Source organism: Cavia porcellus, unplaced genomic scaffold (assembly GCF_034190915.1).
Source record: "Cavia porcellus strain 051 isolate PalLab524CR breed Dunkin Hartley unplaced genomic scaffold, mCavPor4.1 scaffold_28, whole genome shotgun sequence".
Taxonomy (NCBI): Eukaryota; Metazoa; Chordata; class Mammalia; order Rodentia; family Caviidae; genus Cavia; species Cavia porcellus.
In genome coordinates, this window is record NW_026947511.1 from 6,709,425 (window position 1) to 6,731,185 (window position 21,761).

General features: G+C 53.0%; 1 protein-coding gene across 4 annotated transcripts in view; it reads right to left on the reverse strand.

The window, feature by feature from the left end:
- Nucleotides 1-203: 203 nt before the first annotated feature.
- Itpkb (inositol-trisphosphate 3-kinase B) overlaps nt 204-21,761 on the reverse strand; it is an 89,564-nt gene continuing 68,006 nt past the window's right edge. For all 4 annotated transcript variants that reach the window (XM_063239417.1, XM_063239416.1, XM_063239419.1 and 1 more), the window contains 6 exons: nt 12,343-12,442; nt 10,920-11,133; nt 7,349-7,553; nt 5,656-5,757; nt 4,342-4,413; nt 204-2,907 (listed from right to left, as the gene is read on the reverse strand). In XM_063239417.1, the coding sequence (XP_063095487.1) occupies nt 2,692-2,907; nt 4,342-4,413; nt 5,656-5,757; nt 7,349-7,553; nt 10,920-11,133; nt 12,343-12,442 (909 nt within the window). In that variant the 3' untranslated portion in view covers nt 204-2,691. The remainder of the gene's footprint in view (nt 2,908-4,341; nt 4,414-5,655; nt 5,758-7,348; nt 7,554-10,919; nt 11,134-12,342; nt 12,443-21,761) is intronic.

Genomic DNA, 21,761 nt, shown 5'->3' on the forward strand with positions numbered 1-21,761 from the left:
TGTTTCCCCTTGGACCTGAGCCAAACCTTTCACCTATACTAAATTATAAGGCCTGTCTCCATGACCCAGGTTAAAGGGGAACAAACAGTGAGGGCTCATGTGCCACAGCCATGCAGGCCAGGGGTGGGAGCCCAAGACCTCCAGCCCACCCCTAGTGCAGCAGCTCTGGGCTGCGTCAGGAAGGATCACACTGCAGCCAGCACTGGTCTCTGAGGCCTTTATTAGGAGGCTGGGCCAGGTCTGTAACAGTTCCTGGGAGAAGGGTACAGTCTGGGAGGAGAGAGGCCTCTCCTCCAGGAAAAGGCACCAATGGATGGGTGAGCACCCTGGTGTGAGGGGCCGGGCTCTGTACATGCGGCTGCTGGATTCAAAACACAGCTGAAGTTGGCAGAGGCCACCTGGGGAAGGGGCTACCCTGTTCCCCCACCAAGTGGCAAAGATTCAGCAAGGAGGAGCTTGAAGGAAAAAAAAAAAAAAAACCAAAAAAACAAAACAAAATGGAGTCCAGCCTTTCAGTCTTAGTGTTTTGTGTAATTTTTAAAAACCAACATAATAAATATAACTTAAAAACTTCTCATAGGACACTGAAGGGGTCTGGGGGAGGGGCGGGGGAGGGAAGCCTCCAGGTGTGCTGAGCGACTCTGCTCGGGCCTTGCCAGCCCTTGCACACAGGTGACCTGCCCCGGGCAGTATGCGGCCAGTCAGAGCTCCGGGAAAGCCCATCTGGACGCATCTCTCCCACGGTGGTGAGGTAGACGCGAGGCCAGGGGCGAGGAGAAGGCCGAGGTGGAGGTGGAGGTGGTACGGGGCCTGGCACAGCATACATAGAACCAAACACAACGGACACCCCAGTAACAGAGAAGCCTGGTGGGTGCCTTCTGGGTCTCTTGGAAGAGGACCCAGGGCCAGGTAACTGGCTCTCTGCACAGCAGCACACGCTCTGCAAACAGCTGGCATCCCTGCATAGTGGAGAGCTTTATTCTCTCACGTGATTACACTGGATCCTAGAATTTTTGTTCATACCACTAGCTTGCTTTAGCAAACGTTTTCACAGACAGCATGGGGTAGCTTGTGGACACCTCACAGTGGAGTGTCATCCTATCTAAATTCACAACATCCTCTTCCTGCAGATCGCTGGAGCACAGGCATCCTGGGGGACGGTACCCTGCAAGGGCCATGATAGCTCCTGTACCTCTGAGCATGATGCCTCCCCACATCGCCTGCCTTCCAGGTCATGTGCTGTCACAAGGTCTCAGGTTCAGCAAGAGCAGGGTACAACCTTTAGCAAGCCAGCCCACACTGGCGCGCACCAGGGTTTTGAATGAGAGCCAGGAGGTTTAAGTTTAAAAATCTGTACATTTACATCCTCCTGGTTCCCACTTCCGCCCTTGCTAACTGTCACCCATCCAGCATGAAAGGGCAACACATTCATCATGTGATTGACAGTCCCTCCCCCTGAGTCCTGGAGGTGCCAGCCCACCCCTACCAGGTATACACACTATGCCCACTCCTGCTGCTGAGTCCCCAGGAGACCCTGGCCTGGGACCCAGCAGTCCCTGATAGCCAGGGAAGGGGGTGAGGCCCTAGGGGTGGGGGCACAGCCATGCATAGAGTTTTGTTCTTATCATGCAGATCACATTCCTCTCAATAATACAGACTTCCTTTACAGTTAAGAATGGACCCCCAGGAATCCCAGCAGCCTAGGCTTCCAGGAAGAGACCTGGAAATTCCCAGGGTACCCACCATGTGCCTGGAAGCCACCCACATTACCTGGGGAAGCATGGGTCTGAGCCCTTCTGGTTTTAAGACTTATTTCAGAGGAAATACTGACATACTGACAGTACACCACAACTCTGCTTCCTTTTGGCCTGATGCCCCTCCCTAACTATTTTCAAGGACCCTCTGGAAGTGGGCCCCTAGGGGTGTGAGGGCTCAGGAGAAGGCATCCTCTGCTGGGCAGACTGCAGGCTCCTACAGGGCATCTATGCCTGGGCCTTGAACAGTGAGATCGAGTGTGAGGACCAAGAGGCTGGTGAACAGTGGTCTTGGAAGTGGCAGCGGTCTTTCAGTGCTTAACTTTGCACAACATCCCCTCTGAAACCATGGCCAAAATCCCAGATAGACAAACGGCTCCTGCCTGCCCTCTCCTGGCAAAGCCTGGGCAGAGAACACCGCCAAATCGGCTTCTCTCTTCTGGCTCCTGGGTCTGGCCAAAGCTGGGGTTTCCAAATCAGCCCTAGAAAGGCCACTGCGGCACCTCTGGAAGCCCTGGGGTCTGTTCGCTGGGGGGGTCCTCTGCTTCCATACAACGTGCGCTTTGCTGGTGAGTTGAGACCTTACCTAGTTGCTGGGCTCTCTAGCTGGGAGTGCTATGAACACTGGCCACCAGGGGGCAGTAGGGCCCCACGGGTAGCCAGCTCTGAGCCTCCGCTTCCCGGGGTCTCCCCAAGCCAGGGGTCTCAGAACCACCCTCTCCTGGCAGCTCTAAATCCAACTGATTGGTGCAAGAAGCTGAGCTTCGGGTTGCAAAGTCTTCTAGAAGGTGACTATTTACAAAAAGAAATCCTACTATGGGTCCTGCTGAACAGCGAGGGAGGGTCAGTGCAGGGGCCTGAGGCTGGGCAACAGGGAGAAGAATCATGAGGGAGAAGAGAAGCCAAGCGGGTGGCACGGCAGTGGGGGCCGACGGCCTCAGGCCAGGGGGACATCCTGGGACATTTCTGTCAGGATGTCGATGAGGTTGTTCAGCCCGCACAGGTAGCCGTCCTCCCGGTTCCCTTCCTGCCAGGGCACGTCGTGCTGCAGCGTCTGGCCCTCTGGCAGGGGCGTGGTCTTCCCGAAGTCAATCATCCACACCTTGGCCTGCTCCTTTTTGTCATGGATGAAGAGCAGGGAGCTGCCAATTACCTGTCAGGGCAGAGAAGGACAGGCTGCTTGGCAGAGCCCCAAGCCAGGGGACCCAGGACTGGCCATTCTGCTCCCTGTTCAGCAGGGCAGCCAGGCTGGCCTGAGAGCACCTTGCCTGGGCATAGGGTCCTGCATGCAACATGGGAACAGTTAGGGAGGGTGTCATGGAAGGTAGACTAGCACCTGCCCCCGCTGCTCACCTGGAGCCATGCCTTCCCTCCAGCCTCACTCCTCCCCAGGACCCTGAACCACTGCTCTGGAGAAGAGGGTGCCTCAGACAATTCCATGCTCTACTGCAGGGTTCAGGAAAGGACACTGGTCCCCAGCGGCACAAACCCCTGTGGATTCTGGTCCTATTGTCATGCCATCCCCTCTGGGGACAGAGAGCTCCTCTCCTGTTGTGAGCAAGGGCAGAGTATTCCACAGGAGCAGGAGGCCCTGCCACCAGTGCAAGACTGCTCAGTGCCTGGAATGTGCCCAGGCTGGGCCTGGGGCATGGTTTCCAGGCAGCCTCCTGTCCTCCAGGGAGGCAGGCAGAAGCAAAGGGAGACTCTGCAGGTGACTCAAGCAAACTAATCAGTTGGGAATAAAGAGGCCTCAGGAGTTTCAAGGGGTCTGGGACCAAAGACCATTCTGAGAAGTACATTAAGCTAGATTCTCTGAACAGAGAGCCAAGCGGGAAAGGGAACTGCAAGCAAGGTCTTTGATCTCCACCTAGGGAAGGGCTGGTGGTAGGATGCTCGAAGGCATGCAGCATGCTGCCCCTGCCAGGGTGCATTCTCTGCCAGGTGCCCAGGGCCCTGCCTCTAGCTCCTCCTGTGGGCCTGCAGCCTTCTCCAGTACTGCACCAGGTTGAGGCTTCCTCCAGCAGAGACTCTTCCAGGGGATGTGCTCCTGGAGGAGCTGCATGTCTGCTGGAGCCTGGACCCATGTCATACAGTGTGAACTCTTGGGCTAGAGGTTTCAACTGCATGTGTAGGTGTGTGGGATAAGCACAGGTGTGACGGATGTGCATCTGTGTGTGGTACACACCTACACAGGGGCACGAGCCCTGGATGCCTGTGTTGTGATCTCATATAACCCTCCAAGGGATCTTCTGGCCCCTCCCTGAACCTCCCCCAAGCGTCTCAGTCTGCAGAGCAATGTCCCTGAGACTCTGCCAGCCTGGTTCCAGGCCCCCTCATAAGATCCTGGGGCAGTGGTTGGGGCAGCTGGCTACTCCAGTAGTGCAGAGCACCATTGGCCTGACACCTGGGCAGTGGGAGGATGCCCTGCCATGGCTGATCAGAACAAGCAGATGCACACAGCCCTGCCTTAGCCAGGGGCTGATCCTGGGTATCCTGCCTCTGGCCACAGCTACCCTGACGTCCTGCTGGCTTCGGGACTCAGTTACACATAAGCTGTCTGTCCAGAGGGCATGGGCACAGTGTCTACCTCATGGCACTTGAAGAAGGGAGATACTTCTAGGGTGGTTCGAATGGCCTTCAGCCGGTCCCGGTAGGCGACCTGCAAATAAAGAGGAACAGGGTTACACACCCTGAGTGGCAAGGGGTGGTTTTTAGGATCTACTGAGCCCCACTCGGAGGCGCCAAATGAGGATCACTTATTCCAGACTCCACATCTACCCACAAGGAAACTGAGGCCCAAAGAAGGTGAGGGTGGCCTGACTGGTTCCAAGCCCTATTCTTTCTCCTACCTGCGCGGTCCTGTAAATAGGAAGTGTAGAGGCAGAGGCAGTTTCAGAACACCCACCCCCAAGGACCTCTCTAGAAAGGGCCAGCACCTTAGACCACCTCTGTAAGGAGGCAGATTCAGGTGGTCACTTTCACCCATCCTGGATGTCATGAGCAGCTCCCAACTCCTGAAAGCACAGAGAAGATCGGCAAGCCACAGAAGGCTCCACCAGAGGCCTCTCCAAGCATTCCAACACCCACTGCATTGTGTGGGCTCTGGTGGCACCTGTCTCCCTGGGGTCCAGCTTTGTGGGTCTCAGCTCCCAGAGAAACTCTGAGACACACATGGCACCCAGGGCTCCTCTGATCTATCAGCTCAGCCATGTACAGGATGACAGGACCAGACTACACCCAGCAGGGTGTCTGGCAAGAGGCATGCACCCTTCTAGAAGTATCTTAAGTGGCAGCAGTGCTGAGGCCTTGGATTGTCTCCAGCAGGAGCCGTGAACCAGGAGGCCTGGGCTATGCCTGGACTCTCACAGGGGCTCCAGGATCCGAGTCCCAGCTGTGCACAGACCCTTGACTGTCACAAGGTGCACAAGCTTGTGCAGCATAGCACCTCCAGCCCCGGCCTGCTGGACAGAGCTCTGTCCTGGCCTGCCGGGGGAGCTATGTCCCTGCCCCAGGCTCACAGAGATGGCCATGCCTGCTAGGGCCTGGTGTGATGGGCACAGCTCTCATGCAGCTGCACAGCCTGTGGATGGCCTGGGCAGGGCACAGGGACCGGCAGGCTGCAGGCCATGTGGGCACACACCTGTGGCCTCCGTATCAGGCAACTGGTCTCAGCTCTTCCCTTTCCCAGTTGTGTGTCCCCGACCTCCCAGGTTCCCTGTCTGTACGTGGGCACAAGAACCCTCAGCAAAGGGACAAAAAGAGAGTGTGATGAGCACTTAGTATGGCTGACTGACTGGAAGCAGGTGCTACGCGTCTGGCAACTCCTTCAGGGGAGTGAGGACATTTCCTGGAGCAGGGAGGCCTCAGGAGGGCTGGGGAGTGTTCTCAGGCCTTCACTCACCAGGATGTTATGGTTTCCTTTCGTGAATTCTCTGAAGGCCTCGGTAACCTGCTCCCTTGTCTTGGTCTTCTTAAAGTCGCGGTTCACAGAGCCATCTTCATTCTGTGGAGGGAGTTGGCAGGGGTGGTGGGTTTGGGCACAGAGTGGGGAGCCCATCCTGACCCTTAGGCTGTCCCTCGGCCAGAGCAACATGGGACAAACAAGAGGGTGCAGCCAGGTGTGGGCAGCATACAAGAGGTATCCCCCCCTGGCATCCCAGGCAGAGGGTGCTGGGCAGGAAAGGTCTAGATGGGGGAGGGAACAGAGCAGAGAACTGAGAAGTGTGGCGGGGACACCAGGCAAGGGAGAGTGCCCTCCTTTTGCTGCACACGATCACACCCTCCATCCTGTGAGCATCAAGAGTTACGCGTGTGACTGCTGGACTGCAGGCTGTGAATGTTACCTTCCTTTTGCTCAGTAACAGCCCCCAAACAGTGTCAGGTCAAAGAGAGGCTCTAAAGTGCTTTCCGTAAGGTGAGAACTTGAGTGTTTTCAATTTATCAAGGAAAGAAAAATGTCGCATGCTGAGGCTGCTCAGATCTATGGCAGAAATGCACAGCTGTGATGCAGTCATGATGGAGGAAATAGAAATTCATGCTAGCTCTGCCACTCAGCAAGCTGCAAAATTCAGAAATTAACCTTTAGCACAGCTGTGTGAGCATAGGGAGAATAGTATAGGTATGGCTTGGTGCTGTCTGCTTGTATGCCTCTGATTTGGGTCTCAGAATGCACTGTGGATCAGGGAAAACTGCATGAGCTTCCCCAAAGCACGATCTAATCCTGCTTCCTCCCCAAGCCGGGTGCCACTCGCTCCCGCATTCAGGCTTCCCTGGACCTGCTCTGCTAGGAGGAAGCCACTCTTGAAGGACACAGGGCAGAGGGTAGCTCTGGCAGGAGCCCTGACACCCCAAGCTGAAGACAGGTGACAGCTACAGTCTCACCATGGTGCCTCCTAAGGAACAAGACAGGCCAGTGGGGCCACAGGCTCTGCCACCACACACAAGCTGCAGGGACCAGGTGGTGGGAGCCTCCTTGAAGACATCTCTGCCAGCCAAGGGGGCAGGTGGGTGAGGACGTGCACAGTAATCGCCTCTGAACCAGCAGACGGGCTGCTGGTTGTCCCTCTTACTAGAAATGCAGAAAATGGGACTTCTGTGGGCGGGAGGGGACCAGCAAACACAAGGTTTCCACAGACCTGAGAAGCAGGGAGAGGGAGGGAGGAGGGACGGGGAAGAAGGTGAGGAGGAGGACGAGGGAAAAAGGAGGAGGGAAGAAGGAAGCCAAGACCGCAGAGAGGCTGAGGTACTCACCTGCCGCACAGGCCACGTAAGGAGGTCGGTGTGCCCTCCCCTGCCCCAGTCTCACTGCCAGCTTCCCCACTACCTCTCAGGGCAGGTCCCCACTTGGGTGATGGGTGTGCGCTGGACTGGCAGAAGCCATCTGCAGGTATCCCACCCATGGCCAAGCCCCTACATGGCTATCCTGCCCATACTGCAGGCTGAGGAGTAGAGGCCATCCTGTTCATACTGCAGTGTCCCTGGCTGCCTGTTTGGGACCGGCGGAGCCCACAGCCTGTCTAGGGTCATAAGAGCTGCAGAGGCCTGACTCAACACTGCTGGGGCCTGAGGATCCTGCCCTTGTGTGGGAGCCTCACCTTGATCCCCTCGATCCTGAAGCCCAGGGTGGCTGTGGAGCTGATGGTCTCCCTCCACTGCATGTAGCGTGGCTTGGTCACGGCCCGCTGTGCCCTCTCCTCCTCAGTGGGGGCCTCAGGGTCCACCTCGATCATCTTCTGGTACATGTCCTTCCGCAGGCTGGGCTTCTTTCGGGCCTTGGTGAGCTCCTCCTCCAGGTACGTCCTGCATGGAGTGGGGGGGGGGGGGTAGGACTGAGGTGTGGCCTGGTTGAACACTGTCACCTGAAGTCCCGACAAGGCTGTTCATCAGGGATGAGCTGCATACTGTTCAGACTGATCTGTGGGGAAAGGAGCAGCCAGACTGGACCAGAGCGCTGAGTCCAAGGGCATTCTGGAGGCCGGGTGGCTCCTCTGAATGAGCTGAGAGAGGGGGCTGAGAGAAGGAGGGGAGGGGAACCCCAGGGCTAGTCAGACGCCTTCTGTGCTCCTGCCTCTACATCCTGTTCTCAGGCTGAGCAGCCCACAAAAGTCCCAGGCTCTTTCTAAAGCGCCAGCTGGAAGGTGGCTTCTAAAGGGGCACAGTTACATGGACAGAAGGATGGGCTGAGGAGGGAAGCTTGGGTTTGCGGGGCTGTCCCAAAGATGTACCTGCCCCTTCCCTGACCAAAACACCTGAGAGAACATGTCCCACTATATCCCTCCTGCCCCACAAACCACACAAGCAGGCTGCTGCTGGCTGACCTGGCAGGACGGAGACACTGGGTAGGGAGCAGGACCCCAGACATCTAGACCTTGAGCAACCTGACGCTCTAAGTTGCTGGCCCTGGACTGTGAGGATCCTGCTCTGTGCCCCACATCAGCCCCACACTTCCACCACCACCTCCTCTGGCCTCTACAAGGCTTGCTGCCCCTGGGCTGCCAGGGAGCTGAAATCAGCAGGGCTGTTGCAGGATGGGGAAGTGGTCTCCCTCTCTCTGCCTTGCGTGGGTGGGAGCTGCCCTAAAGGTTGCTTTCTCTCCTCCCTGGCCTCCCACACTTCCTGCTTGACCCCAGGCCTTTTTCCAACACCACCTACCACCCTCCTCCCATCTGGTGGTGTAGGACCTAGAATGTCTGAACAAGAGCCTGCAGCTCACAATGATAGGTTTTCAGAATCCACCGTTAGCAACTGATATTTCAATGAAAAGGAAAAGGGAAGAAAGAAACCGAGTCCTGGGGTACGACCTTTGGTTGATGAGGACCTTAGTGAAGGTTGTTAGTTTTTGCTTGCTTGCATACATGCAAAAGTATACACACACACACACACACGTGCACACACAGATGACTGTGCACACAGAGCCAGCTCGGTGACCAGGCGAGCTGTGCACTTGTGCACACAGTGGGTCAGTGCTCCTCCCAGGCCTGCCTCAGAGATGGTGGCTACGATTCTGTACAGGGCCCTCTAAACCTCCTTGAACAAGAAACAGACTTCAAAGTCAAATACCTGTTCACCAGTGCCTTTCTCCAACAATGGCACCCTCAAGCTCCTGTGCACAGCTGTTTCCCACACCAGGAGAGAAAGGGCTGGGTGCAGGGCTGAGGGTCTACAGACAGCCCAGCTGTAGAGCTGGTGCCCTGCCTGTAGAGCTGGTGCCCTGCCTGCCTCCACCTCTGAGGGAAGGTCAAAGCTCTGTCCCACTAAAAGTTCCAGACTTGGCGGGGGGGGGGGCACAGGTCAGCCCAGGGAGACAGAGGCCACCCACCATACCCCAAGACCCCACCCCTGGTCCAGATGGGGCCGTGGCTGAACTCTCCATGGGAGTCACAAACCCAGAAGTCACCCCCAGGGCAGTATGCACATGCCTACATGACGCGCACAGACCACTGCCCTGGGTAGCCAGTTGTGTGCCTGTTTACTCGGTTGCTGCCTGGCTGGGTGGCGCGGGGATGGTGTCAGGATCCTTCGCTCAGGACAGCATGATCTGCCCCCAGGCAGAATGTGATGAAAGCGGCACTCAGGACACCTAAGTGTCCTTAAGATTTATGTGCAGAGAGGTCTGGCATGGAGGGCACAGGCTCTGGGGAGTCCTCCCTCTTCTCCCTGCAAGCACTTCTCTTGCTGCCGTTGCCCTGCATGAGGTTGAATACACCTCTGCCTTGCTGTTCACTCTAGGTCCTTCCTGAGAGCCTGGGCTGCCATGTGAGAAAAGTGGCCAAAGTGTGTAGTGTGGAGGGGGAATCTCTTGTCCCCTGCAGCCTCCTGGGGAGCAGGCAGGCATTCCAGGCCCTAGCAGGAGGTCCAGGACCACTGATTTCTAGGAGTGCCCACCTGGGATCTGGCACATAGGGTGCTCTTGTGTGGGCATCTGAGCAGACACCAAGTGGCCTCGTTGCTTCACACTCTTGCTGTGACTTGACCCTTTGCGGGGTGCAGGACCGGGCCTCGCCATCCAGCTTTCTGGGGCAGGGCCGAGCCTTCCCTCAAAAATGCACATTCTGGTGCAGGGGCCAGGGTTGGAGGTACTCTGGAAGAGAAGCTTCCAACAGGTAGCTGGAGGGGCATTTGCCTCCCTGATTCCCTGACACGGGAGGAGGAGGCTGGGCCAAGGGACTGTGAGAAGCCAGCAGCAGTACTCAGATCCTTGCCCCATCCTTGCCCTGGGAGGTGAGCGAGTGAGCTTCTCACAGCCACCTTCAGGGCTTGATGTTATGGTGAAAGTCCAGGAGGGAAAAGGAGAATGCGAAGGACCCTGACAGGCTGGGCCCACACACTCCTGGCCGCTCTCCGTTTCTCGCTCACAGCCTACTCTCTCAGTTTCCTGGTGTGTTTCTCATAGGAGGAAACCATTCAGAGCAGACCAGGATGGAGCTCTGTGCTTGTCTTCTCCATGCCTATATGTGTCTCTGTGAGTGGCAGGGACACTGGGGCTCGCATCCAGCCTGAGCCAGGCCCTGCAGGACTCACAGGGCATTGGACACTGCTCATGTGGGCTGGCCGCCTCCGGGGTCCTACTGTACCCTGGGGAGTACCCTGGGGAATATGCATCTCTGGATGGGAATGGCCATAGTCTGAGAAGCATGAGAAAACCCTGCGGCCAAAATAGGGCTCCAGCTCAGGACAGCCACATCTCTCCCCCTGCCCCATTACTTTCTTCTCTCTGGCTTTTCTCTCCTGGCACCTCTGTCCTGGTACATGCCAGGCTAAGTCCATGCTCCCAGAGTAGGGAGGGTGCCCATGGGCCCAGTGACCCTCCCAATCTCCAAGCTTCCAAAGACACCAGTCGGCATGTCCACCGGCTAGTGTGTTCTGCTCTTCCCCACCCCCTCTCTCTCTTGGCCTCCCCTCGGCCCTAAGTCAAGTCCTCTGATCAGAGCACTGCTCTCTCTGTCCCTCCCCAGGAATCCCCTCCATTCAGGTCCCTTTCCTGGCTCCCACCTCCCACCACCTGACTAAAGAGGGTAAGGAGCCATTGTGGTGGCAAAGCCAAGACCCGTGCCTCTGCATATGCTGCAGTGGACTAGGGAGGGAGCTATGGTTGGTCACTTAGGTGCCCTGGGAAGCCTTCAAGCCATCTAGGCAGCTGTGGCACCCCATGACGAGACAGCTCACCTGATGCCCATCTTGCAGTCCATCACACAGGGCGCATCGAAGTCAGCCAGCAGGTCATCCATCTGATTGTAGCGCTCCCCATCCTTCACCACATCGCCATGGTAGGCGGGCACAAAGGGCCGTAGCACATCAGCCATCAGCCGGTCAAGGCAGCGCTGCTCCGACTCACAGTGCTTCTTCAGGATCCGGCCATTGGCAGCGGCCTTGAAGCTCCCTGCAAAGCAGGTGGAGGGAAGAGGCCTTGGTGCCCAGCCCAGGGGCCAAGGTGCCTCCCGCTCTGACCCACCACCACTGGCCTCCCTGGGCCTGCGGATGTGCCCTGGGCCTTGCTGCGGACAGCACTTCAAGGGGAATGAGGCCGAGTCCCTGGTCTGTGTGCACTGATGGCAACCTGGCCTCAGCCCAATGTGCCTCCACCAGGGATGAGCAGATGAGGATGGCAGCACACTAGCCCAGGGCTTTGTGAGTCACCTTCCCTCCCACGGGACTGCTGCTGGCTTCCTGAGCCTGCCTCGCCCCGCTTCTCTGGCAACATGGGTGGCTCCTGATCTCAGAAAAATTCAGTGCTGTGATGGGGACAGAGTGAACTTTGCCTTGGGTCTCCAAGGAAGCACTCCTTCTGGGCCACAGCCTTGGCTATTACAAAGGACGTCCAGATGTATCTCTGGCTGGATCAACATGGCTGGGCATTTAAAAGAAATGTCAGACCCTGTGCTGGCCAACTAACAACCTGCAGGCCACTAAAATCATGAAAGCCAAATTCATGAGCAGCCACTAAAATCTCCCGCAAAGATCACACATGTGGGAGGGTCCCCAAATGTGGACTAGATGACTTCAGATGCTCCTTCCCATCCCTGGTGGGTGACCTGGGGATGACACACAGTCCCTGCTCCCTAGCCACTGGAGCCTGGTGCCATCCTGCAGGTGTGGGTGACTTGCCTGTGTCTTCCACCAGCAGCAAGCTCCTTTGAGCAGAGACTATATGTGCATTAGTGCTGAAACCCTAGGGCCATGGCGATGTGGGTTCACAGTAGGTGCTCAAGGAGGCGGTAAACCTTGCCTCTTTGTCCATGGTGACAAATGGCGTGCAAGCTAAAGACTGATGACGTCATCTGCTTTACTATGCAAAATTGGAAGAGAGACTGAGGGAAAGAGAAAAAGCGGTAGAGACAGAGGGTAGGAGGAGGATGTGTATGCTACAGGACAGGGAGGCCCAGCTCTAGAAAGGTCAGCTTGCTCAGTCACAGGCCCCTGCAAAGATTTCAAGGTGCATTGGCCACAACCTCAGACTAGAAATTCTCAGAAAGAAGATGTTCTGACACCACGTTCCCAGGAGCCCAGGGCTTGGGCCCACCCTTCCCACCTTTCCCAAGCACCTCCCCGAGAACTGGTCCTCTGCCAGCCCTGCAGGAACACCGTCTACCTGCGTGTCCCGCCAGCTGGATCCAGGGGTACTTCTTCTTGAAGGACATGACAAAGGGAGACCAGTGCACCATGTTTTTTATTTTCCTCCATGATTTGCTCTAGAAGCAAGCAAACAGAAAGCTCTGTATTAGAAAGACTATCACAAGACTGCCACCATTTTCTGATCAGGATGAACTCCAAGCACAGCAGTTCATTGTGGCCACAGGGCCACAGCCACCATGCCAGCTCATGCCCACAATGCGGGGGCCCCTAAAGACCTCACCACCAGAATCTGTGTGACATGCAGTCACAGGTAACTTTGTCCCACTTGACAGACTGAGCAAAATGCTTAGGGCCCCTCTGGGGACAAGACTGGCAGGTTTGGGGTGGGTGAAAGAGGGGAATTCAGTGCTCCCCTTCCAGGTGTGGGACAGATGGCTGTTAGAAGTCTAGAAGATGAACTCCCTTGAGCTGAGAGCAGTGGTCCCTCTGAGGAAGACTAGCGAGGCTGCTGCCACCTGTTGCAATGTTCCTGCACATTATATTCGCAGACGTGCTGGTCAGACAGCTCTTGCCTGAGGTGGCTTAAGGGACGTTTTCAAGGGAGAATATCTCCCCTTGACAACAGGACGAGCAAGTAGCCCACCATGCTCTCATCTTCTCTCAAGTCAAACGGCCAGCCCACTAGTGCCTGAGTGTACATGTGTGATGAGGAGGCAGGGTCCTCAGAGCAGAAAGAACCAAGACTTACTGAGCACCTGTTTTTTATTTTTTAGTTTTTGGTGCTGGGAATCAAACTTTTTTTTAAATTTTATTTAAGGAGAAAAGAAAAAAAAAAGCAGGGAAAGGGTACAAGTTATACAGATTTACAGAAAAAAAAATGAACAGTAGGAAATCACTAGTTAATGGATTACATATTGTCCTCTTAGAAATAATTGTTCAAGTCACAAAATTAAAGCTTGTAAAGTGGACATTCCATCAATGATACTGCAAACAGTTCTGTTCAATGATCCAATAAAACTCTGTGATATCATTTTGTATCTTATACACTTAAATATACATACAATTATATAGTGTAGAGCACTTTCTTTTCCTCTCTTTTGTACAATTTGGGTTTCATTGCTCCCACGGTTCTTATTACTTTTTTGGAAGAGAGTAAAACCAAATGTGACATAACAGAACAGAATCGGTCAAGTCAAAAGGGTGGACATAATAGATAATGTAAAAACATAATACAAGGTGATCAACAATGGTTACCATAATGCCTCCCGCTATCTCTAATAGAATTGCCTATATCGTTAGTTATAATACAATTGAACAAAACAGTAAAGAATAAAACCGACAAAACCAAAACATTGGAGACATTGTAGGTCTTCAAAAGTAGATAAAAGTCAACAAGAATGGGCGTCATAATGAATCTCATTATCTTCACAGCTGATGCCTAAACTTTCGAACCTGATACTATCCAGCAAAACAGAATAGGGGAACATCAGTTAAAAAACCACATGGTGAGAGTAATACAGGGCTTTAAATCAAGGTAATGAAAAGTCAAAGTGGGTTACTATAATATATCCTGCTATTTTTTTCCTTTAATTAAAAGGATAAAGATAAAAAAGTAAATAATGGAGTGGAGATTGAGATAAAAGAGGGCATAACAACGAAACAGCGCAGATCAAAACATAACCATTTAAGCAGAATAGTGTTCCACCACCAGATAATCCTAACCTAAAAGTAGTTACCATATTGTCTCTTTCTTTGAAATCCTTGAGTACAACTTCATATACTGTAGCATTAAGTATATCAAAACAATGTAAAACCATTCAAGAGAATGACAGCATTACAGAGTATTTAGAATCGACTAACAGAAAATGAACAATGGTTTCTGTATAATCTCCTTGTCTTTAAAAGGTTTTTGCTTATACTATCGTACATAATAAAATCCAATAAGATACAGCCTATTTAGACCATTGGAGACAGAAGGACAAAAGCTAGATGAGACTTCAAAACAAGATGATACTAAATCAGTATTACCTATTAAGATGTCATTTTCTCCAAAATAGCTGTTCCTATCATCCAATCTTCTCTGCCTCATTTCTGTTGAGCTCTTTTTCTGTCAGTAGCTGTCAGTTTGTCTTCTTCATTTTGTTCTCTGCTCCATTCGTTGTGGCCTCTCTGCCATTATTTCTGGATTCTTTGTATTTTTCTTTTTTTAGAATATCCTGCAATACTCTCTGTAGAGTTGAATTGGTGGTTGCAAATTCCCCCAGTTCCTCTTTATCCTGGAAGCACCTTGTTTTTCCATCAATTTCCAGGGACAGTTGTGCAGGATATCTCAATCTTGGCTGGAGATTACTATCTTTCAATGCTTGAATTATTTCCCCCCACGCTCTTCGTGATTTGATGGTTTGTGCAGAGAAATCTGCTGTAATTCTGATGGGTGTTCCCTTGTAAGTGGTCTGTTTCTTGTCTCTGACAGCTTTTAATATTCTGTTCTTGTATTGAATTTCTGGAATTTTTATTATTATATTTCTGGGTGTTGCTCTGTTTGGGTTGTAGGTAGCTGGGGTCCTGTATGCCTCATACATCTGAGTATCTTTACCTTTTGCTAAATTAGGAAAATTCTCCTGGATTATTTCTGTGAGTAGCTTTTGTAGTTCACTTGTTTGTGTCCCTACTTCTTCTTTTATGTTCTTAATCCTTAAGTTATGGATCCTCTTATCATCTTCTAGTCTTTGTATTATTGCTGTTTGTTTCTTTGTTATTTTTAAGAAGTTTTTCATTTCATTCTCCCATATTACAAGTCTGCCCTCCAGTTCAGATAGTCTGTCCTTAGTTTCTTTCAAGCTGTTATGCCAGTCTTCGATAGACTTCTTAGTATCTTGGTAGTCCCTTTGAACCTGCTTCACGTATTCTATGCTTTCTCTGTTTTCTCCATCAAACAATTCTCCCCTTTTTTTCTGTTCTTCCATTCCACCACCTGTTTTTTCTTGGGTGGTACTTAGCATTTCTCTAACTATTCTGCATACTTCTAGCTTCAGGTCGTTGATAACTTCATTCCTGAATTGGTCTATGAGGCTCTCTATATGGCGCCTTATGTGTTTGGTGCGGTGTCTGCTATTGCCCGATTCTCAGAATTGGGGGCCGAGGAGCCTTTCTTGTTGCTGCCTCTTCCCATGCTGTCTCTTCTTCTCTGTTCCTTATATATGCAAGCTTATATAAGAGGCCCAGCTTCTCTCCCAGTCAGCCACAGCCTGATCGAATTGTGCCAGTTAGGTGTTCCCGCTCACCGCTGGGCACCAGGGAGTTACGGACCAGGCAGCCTACGCGTCTCCCCTCCCAGCCACTGTTAGGCTCTGGGATCTGGGTTGGGACAGCCTACCAGGTCCGCCGGCAGCGTCACGCAGGCCAGGCACTTTTCACCAATCCCGCCCGAGAGGGGGATGTGTGGCTGGAGTCGCCACCGCGCCCTGCTCCCGCAGGACTGCTCGGGCCCAGAAAGTCCTCTGCTGGAGTCGAACTGTGGTAGAGTGTCAGTTTCTCTCACTCATCTCACCACAAGTCAGTGCACGCCTCCCTGCCATTCGCAGATTGCCGTTCTCAGAGCTTCTGCGCGTCTCTCTCCTTGCCGAGCCACTGTAGAGGCAGCCAGCCGCCGCGCGGCGGGAAACCCAAATCGAGGCTTACAATGGCTCGGGGTCCAGCCTCCACACCGAGGCTTTTCTGTTCCTGTTTTAGCGCCAGGACTGCATTCCAAGTTGGTTTCTCTCAGCCCAGTTCGTTCCTTAGTCAGCAGAGCATATCTCCACCTGCTTATGTCTCCTTAGTCTGCACCATTCCTGGCTTCTGAGCTGAGTCTTTCAGAGAGCCTCCGGTAGTTGCTGTTATCTGTCCGCCATGTTCTCCCGGAAGTCCTGGGAATCAAACTTACAACCTTATACTTACCAGGCAAGCACTTAAGCCACTGAGCTAAATCCCTGGCCTTTGTTTTTACCATCAATATACAGCAGTTATTACTATTTCCATTTGGCTCTGAGCGAAGAAGCTGGAATTTAAACCCTCACCTAGATAACTACTGTAGAAGGCTGAGACTAGAAGACTGCAAGTTTGAGCCCAGCCTAGGCAATTTAACAACAGAAAGACCCTGTCTCAAAATAAAGATAAAATAAGAAAGACTGGAGTTTAGCTTACTGCAAAGGGAATCACCAAAAAGAAAAAAAAAGTATAAAAACCTTAATTTATACAATTAGTGTTTTAAAAAATCCTCTCCTCCTTTTACTGCAACAAGAAACATTTCCATACTGGAAAACACCCTTGAATTATTTTAGCAAGCACAGGGGTCCTCAAAGTGGCAATCAAGTGCCTCTACTTCCCAAGGGGGCCCCAGGGGGAGGTGGAGGAGGAGCCAGAAATGAGGGGCTCTGGAGCTGTGGGACAGTGGGACCAGGAGCAGTAGAGCCACAGAGGGTGAAAGCCAGTGGGCTTGGGCCCAGGAGGGGCAGCAGCAAGGAGTCCTGCCGGACAGGGAGGGGATGGGGGTCCTCCACTCCCCACCCTGAGGCACCCTGTCCTGCATGGCAGAGACAGAAGAGTCCGTGTACTCTCAGGTGACATGGCCCCCGCCCCAGTTATTTCTGTCAAGACTCAGTTCTATTGTCCAGTTTCAAAGCAAAATGTGTTTAAGAAGGATTCTTCCCTGCTGAGCCTGGCCACTTTCATCTCCACCTTAGAAGTGGTCCGCATCTCAGTCCTGGCTCCAGACTTCAGTCAGGGTGGCAGTGGGAGCCCTGTAACAAAGGGTGTTTCCCCTAGCTCCTGCTCACGGAGATCTCCAAAGATGGCCCTGAAGGCTGAGCACTTTAGATCTGAGTACCCAGCAGGTGGGGTCAGCAGCCAGGGTGGATGATGCAGGGATGGTGGGGGGGTTGTCAAGCTCATGGGGAACCCTGGAGGCAGAGCTAGAGGAAGGGTTGGTCAGTCCACTTTGCAGTCACATCCCTCCAACAAAGCAGCAGGAGGAGGGCAGAGTACATCCAGCCCTGTGCTCCCTAGTCCTTCCCCTCAAGGCCCCTCTGGGCCTCAGTTTCCTTATCCAACTACTAAGGGGCTGTGCATGCCCTGCCCCCTGTCTCCTGGGACTGGAGCACCTGCTATGACTGTAGCATAAGTGACCTGTGTGCCAAGAGCAATGGGCCTTCCTAGGAAGGCCAAAGAGGGCCCCCATACCTGCTGTGGGGCGTTACCAAGCATTTCACTTGTGTACACAGTGGCATGGTAGTACTTGTGGCCAAAGGAGACATTTCCAGGTGACTTCTAGGAGCAGGGCACAGTGGTGTACACCTAGAATCCCAGGTACTCAGGAGGCTGATGAGGCAGGAGGATCACTTGAATCCAGGAGTTTAAGCTAAATCTTGGCAACACAGACAGACTGTCTCAAGAACAAACCAAAACAAAAAACAATAAAAAGCCCACAAAAGCCTGCCAGAAAAGAAGTCATGGAAGTTGTACTCTGTGAGGCATTAGAGAGCACGACATGCATGCTACCCCCTAGCCCCCCTGTCCTCTCACACATCCTTGCTAGGGGGCTCCATTTCCTTGTCCTTACAGGGTCACATGTGCACCCTTTCCCCAGGCAACAGCTGTTGAAGGACTGTGGTCTCAGGTGTCTGTGGAAGGGGGAACCTTCTGCTCCCTGCTCCAGGAGGGATGCAGGCATCTTGGGACCCCCCTCAAGAGGCTCAGAACCACCCTGCTGGGTGGCAGCTCTCCAGAGACCCCAAGGGACCCATGGGGCAGTAGGCAGCTATGGGAAGGCAGAGAGAACAGGTGCCAGAGGAGATAGGAGGGCTTGGGCCTCACAGGGTCATCACAGTGACACATTCCTTCCCTGATAACTCCTGGAAGGCTAAAAAGTAGGGCTCCAAACAGAGAAGGGTGCTCCATGGAGGGGGATCCCCTGACAGGTTCAGGGATCACAGAGCCTCCCAATCCTGCTGGGCTCTGGGAAGATGGGCACTCTTCCATCTGCTTTTTCTTCTTCTACACCTCCTCCATTTGGACACAGTACTCACTATGAGGATGGGCCCCTGCCTGGATGAGGACTGCGGGAATGAGTATGTACAGGGCAGCGCACACAGCTGGCAGTGGCACGCAGGGCTCCTAGGGATTTCAAATGGCAGCATCTAAGCAGGGACTGGGCTGCTGCCAAACCTTGAACAGAAAAGGTACTTTCCACAGCCAGGCAACAAGCCAGGGACACAGCACCACGGGGTGACACCTGCCCTGCTGCCCCAGTCACCGAGATCTCAGCACCCCCCTACAAGGGTCAGAGCTGCTCCTGGTAGAAGCTGCTTCCAGGCCACGATGAAGGCTGCTTGAATGGGCAGTCTTTTCTCCAAGGGCTCCTGCTAAGGGAGCCACAGGCCTCAGACACAGACTCCAGGCCTCTTCCCCAGCTTTCAGGTGCCAAGGTAAGGAAGGAGGAGACCCAAAACAGTGTGGAGTTCTACCTGGAGTTCTACCATATTGCACTTAGCCTGGCCCTTCTGGGAGATTCTGCAAAGCAGCCCAAGCTGTTGTTTCTCTGAGGCAGACCACTGGCCCAGACCCTAGCTTCTCAAATGGAGTTGAGGGCAACACAAAAGTGACCTTCATATCTCTCAGATGTGGTCTGGCAGAGGGCCATGAACTGGCCCTGCTCCTGCATCCCTGCCTGAGCATCAGGGAGCTGGTCCCTCAGTGAATCTTCCCTTGAGTGCCCAAAGGCTCCACCATGACTGCTCTCTGCTGGGTCTGGGCTGTGTGAATTACTGAGCTCTTAGCCAGCCTGTGCTGATAGGACCCAGTGCTACACAAGGGAATGGACTGGTGCTCATCCCAAGTCTGCCAAGCCCTTCAGGACAGGGCCCTTACACTGGCTGGCATGGCTTCTGTCATCTCCCTGGGAGATGGGAGGGCTCATTTCCATAGATGGTAAACATATATAGGACCAGGGTGTGCATTCATAACTGCTATCACCTGCTATGTGACAGGTACTGGGCCAGGGCATATGGCCTTGATGTAACCTTCACAACAATCTTAGGACAGATAGGAATGTCTTCTCCATTCTGCTGATGAACAGTCAGGCTCAGCAAGTTCCTTCCCATTCTCTCCTCATAAGTGTAAGTACCAACTCACACTTGAACCCTTCTGTTGTGGAAGGGGTCTAAATGACCCCTTCAAAGCCTCATGCTGTTTTAATGGGCCTTTTCTGAAGGTGGCTGGATCTAGAGTGTGTGACTGACAGTGAAATGACGAGATTAAGGGAGGGAAGGTGATTGCTGAGTCAGTCCACTGACTGGACTGGCACCACCTTAATCCCAGTAGACTGGAAAGCATGAGTATAAAAGGGGCAGAAAGATGCTGTTAAGGTTGAGTTGCTGATTCTGCTGTTTTGTGCCCTCATAAACTGTTCTCCTTTCAAAGTCACCCTGCTCTTGAGTCAGCCAGTTATGGACTGGAATCTCTACAAACTGTGAGCTAAATAAACCTTTCCTCCATTAACTTTGAGTGTTGGGTATTTCGTCTCAGAAATAAGAACAGTAACTAAGACATATCCTGCCAATCAATTCACCAACTCCTGTGCCTGTCACCAGCTAGGTTTAGGGACAGTGAGGCACAGAACAGAAAAGAGGAGATTGGGCAGGAAGAACAGAAGAAGATTCCTCAAGGTGGTTAGTTCTCTGGGGCAGCCAAGTACTAGCACAAAGGAAGCCTTCTGACTGTGATTTTAACAGAGGATCCCAGAGCCCTGGAAGAAGCTGGACACTCTTCCAAGGTGGAATTCTGAAACAATGATGCTCTTGGGGCATTCCACAGAAAAGAGAGGCCTGGTGCACCCACTGGGAGGGAGAAGGTATGAGGACGGCTGGAGACGAGCGCAAACACAGCTTCCAGGGCAACTTTGCAGCAGATGGTTGTATCAGCTCATCCACACAGGAGGTCTTCCAGGTCTTAGATTCAAGAATGTAGACAGACACTTACCAATCTCCAAATTAATGCCCTCCCACTTCAACAAGTTTGGCCTGGCTTTGCTCTGTGTTCATCCCCAGACAGGCAGTGCCTTCTGGGGACATATGTCCCCTAGCCTGTTGTAGCTTCAGTTTGTGCTGAAAGAGGCACAGGGTCCCACAGTAACTTCTCAGTGCTGGGAATGTGACCCTACTCACTCAGGTAAGTCTGGAAAGAAAGGATCAGACACCAGCGGGGGAGGGGGGCAGACTGTTGAGGACACAGGTTAGAATAAAGTGCCTGCCTAGTATATATACACCTCTGGGGCATTCCTTAGTAATGCAAAAAAAAAAAAAAAAGTCTTGCTCTGGGGCACTTTTGTCCTTTGCACCTGACTCAAAGTTACTAAAATATTCAGAGAATTTGGAGAGAAGTTTGCAGTGGTATAGAAAACCTAACAAAACCAACCCTCCTCATGCTTGAGACAACAGGTGGTGAGAGGAAAGGAGAGGAAAGGCCTGGCCTGCAGCAGTACCACCACCCTGGCTGCAGGAAACCCTTGGCTTGGGTGGCCAGGAAGTGGCCTGCTTTATCTAACCTTTTCCTCTTCCCTTTCCCAAGAATTTGTCTCAAGAGCAGATGTGAATCTGCAGGATAGAGGCTCTCCCTCAGTAGGTACTCAGCACTGCAGGAGGGGAGCCCCCATGCAGGACCCAAATAGCACTACATTCCTGGGCTTGCTCCAAACCCAAGAGGAAGCCTGGGCAGGATCTGGGGTTACCTAGGGCACACATTACATCTCCTACTGACACTGGTGATTCCTAGGCACACACCAGTCAGGCTTCTTCCAGTTGGGTGCGCCAGGCCTACTGCAGGGAACTTCTGACTGAACCATGGAAGGAGGCTACCTGGGGCACCTCCAATCTGGCCTGTCTCCTACAAAGGAGGAAAAAGAGGAACGGTGGGGAATGGGAGGAGAAGACAGGGGTACAGGGTATAGGCTGTGGACAGAACAGCTTCTGGCCACCCCACTTACAAATGACTTTAGGAGCCATTAGGTTTGGCTACACATTTTCCAAAATGAATAGGAGGAGTTTCTTGTTCAAAATGCAGCAGATGGAGACTTCCAGGAGAACATGGTGGACAAATAACAGCAGCCACGGAGGCTCTCTGAGATTACCAGTTTAGAATCCAGGAGCGGTGCCATGTAAGGAGTCCTACGTGAGGGGAGATGTACCCTGCCGACCCAGGAATGAACTAAGCTGAGAGAAACCAACTGGAAACGCAATCCTGATGCTATAACAGGAACAGATAAAATCTCAATGCAGAAGCTGGATCCTGCGCCATTGGAAACCACGATTTGAATTTCCTGCTGCTGCGACTGCATCCCAATCTGCACGGCAGGGAGAGAGACGCACGAAAGCTCTGAGAGCTGGAATCGGCGAACCAAAC